This window comes from Acanthisitta chloris, unplaced genomic scaffold (assembly GCF_000695815.1).
Source record: "Acanthisitta chloris isolate BGI_N310 unplaced genomic scaffold, ASM69581v1 scaffold6140, whole genome shotgun sequence".
Taxonomy (NCBI): domain Eukaryota; kingdom Metazoa; phylum Chordata; class Aves; order Passeriformes; family Acanthisittidae; genus Acanthisitta; species Acanthisitta chloris.
In genome coordinates this window covers 15,776-17,613 of record NW_008650964.1, presented here as the reverse complement: position 1 = coordinate 17,613, position 1,838 = coordinate 15,776, and the positions used below count along the sequence as shown (strand labels likewise).

Here is a 1,838-nt window from a genome sequence, read left to right as displayed (position 1 = left end):
ACAAACACAGAAATACTTTTTAGCAATTTTAAACTATCATTATATAGGTATGTTCCCATCATAACCTTGGGGTAAATGAAAAAGAAGATGTTTGTAATTTTCAAGTTTTAAAAAGTCATAAATGACTCGGATCACTCTTTTGTAATCCCAGCCCTTGAGTTACACTACGTTACACTGCTCAAATTTACTTTGATTCTTCACTCTCCAGTCTTCCGGTTACTTCTGATGAAGGGGCACAAGAAAAGCAGTTCAGCTTAATTGCTGCAGTAAGTGCTCTGAGAAATAACCCCTTTAACTTGGGTGCAAATTTAGCCCCATGCAAAGGGTAAGCACAGCAGCAAGGTCCTCACTTAAAACTGTAAGTGTGAATAGAAGAAGTGATCCCTGCAGCCATACAGCTTTTGCTGGGCCTGAATGCCAGGAGAGTTGTCACCTTCATCAAACGTGTTCAAGACTCCTTGACCCATGTAGCTTTCACATTTCGTTCTGCTCCATCGTAGAATTGAAATTCCTCTATATTCCCTTGGAAAAGTTTTCTTCTTGCTGTTCTGCATCCTTGTTGTGTCCATGAATAGCAAGCCTAAACTTGAGCAGAGTGTTTGGATCATTTAAATACTGAAGGCATTTTCAACTGACTAGTGTTACTGACCTCTTTTATAACATAGTCCCACTGACAAATGAAAGACAAGCCTGAGCTAAGACCTGTCATGAACACTAAGATGATAACTGATAGTTTTGTCTGTGTTATTCTTTAATTAGCCTCTGCTTTTATACACAAAGACACAACCCATTGCAGCTTTTGTCATTTCCTTCTTGCATTACACCTGATGAAAACATACTCTCTCTCAAGGTGTGCTCCTGGCATGAGCTGGCGGCGTTTTCACAGAGGATGGCAATACTTAAACTGTTTTCAGAAGAGAAGTATTTTTCGCGCTCAGCATGCTGAAAGGAGCTCAGGAGTTGTGGGTGAAAGACTTGTCCAGTTACTGTCAGTTTATGTGGATAAGCAGTTGACACAGGGAGGGGAAAGGAAAGAACTCCATGCGAAGTATTAGAAAGAATGTCATACCTTTATTGATGATGCCTTGTGTATGAAATTCAAAATAACTTAGTCAGTGTTGGTGAAGAAGGAGATAATAAATGAAACGTAATTTAATGAAGTTGTTCAGTGTTATGTGTTGGTATTCACTGAGAAGTTTCTCTTTGTCCATAGGGGATGACTCTGCACAAAAAAGCGGCAGAAGACAGACTGGCCAGTACAGGCTCAGGACAGTCCTTCCTGGCTAGGCAAAGACAAGCCACGAGCACAAGGAGATCTTACCCTGGTCATGTCCAGCCAGCAACAGCAAGGTAGAGAAGCCTTGCCCTTAGAGAGAAAACTGCCCTGTGATTCAGGCCACTTTCTGTTGCAAGTGACAACATTCAAGGAAAATCAACCAGCATCCTTTCTCTTTCTCCCTTGTTACCGCTATTATTTTACAGTTCAGGAAAAGGTTTTATTATGGTTTCTCATTGTTCTGTAATGCCCTTTGCTTATGTTTTGTTGGAGTCCATCTCTCTCTGCACTTTTTGAATGTGCCAAAATTTTGAAAACATCGAGAGGAGTGTTGTATAATACCAGTCTTATTTGTATGAAGCCTGGTCTCATATGAAAAGCCTCATATAGACCATGTAACAATGTAAATTTCTCGTCACAGTCAATACTTTTGTGCCTATAAGGGTTGTTACGCTTATAAAACTTTTTTTGTTCAAAGGGAATTAGACCTTTTATTTCATGTGCTAACCTGTTGCTTCAGAAAAATGCTGAAACCTCATTACAGAAATGCAAAATCAGAATA

At 39.7% G+C, this 1,838-nt stretch overlaps 1 protein-coding gene across 1 annotated transcript in view; it reads left to right on the top strand.

Moving 5' to 3' along the window:
- LOC103798723 (protein Hook homolog 3-like) overlaps positions 1-1,537 on the top strand; it is a gene marked incomplete at its 5' end in the record, with an annotated part of 13,566 nt that extends 12,029 nt beyond the window's left edge. Inside the window, one exon of the mRNA XM_009071007.1 lies at positions 1,214-1,537. Coding sequence (XP_009069255.1) covers positions 1,214-1,354 — 141 coding nt within the window. The remainder of the gene's footprint in view (positions 1-1,213) is intronic.
- Positions 1,538-1,838: the final 301 nt, after the last annotated feature.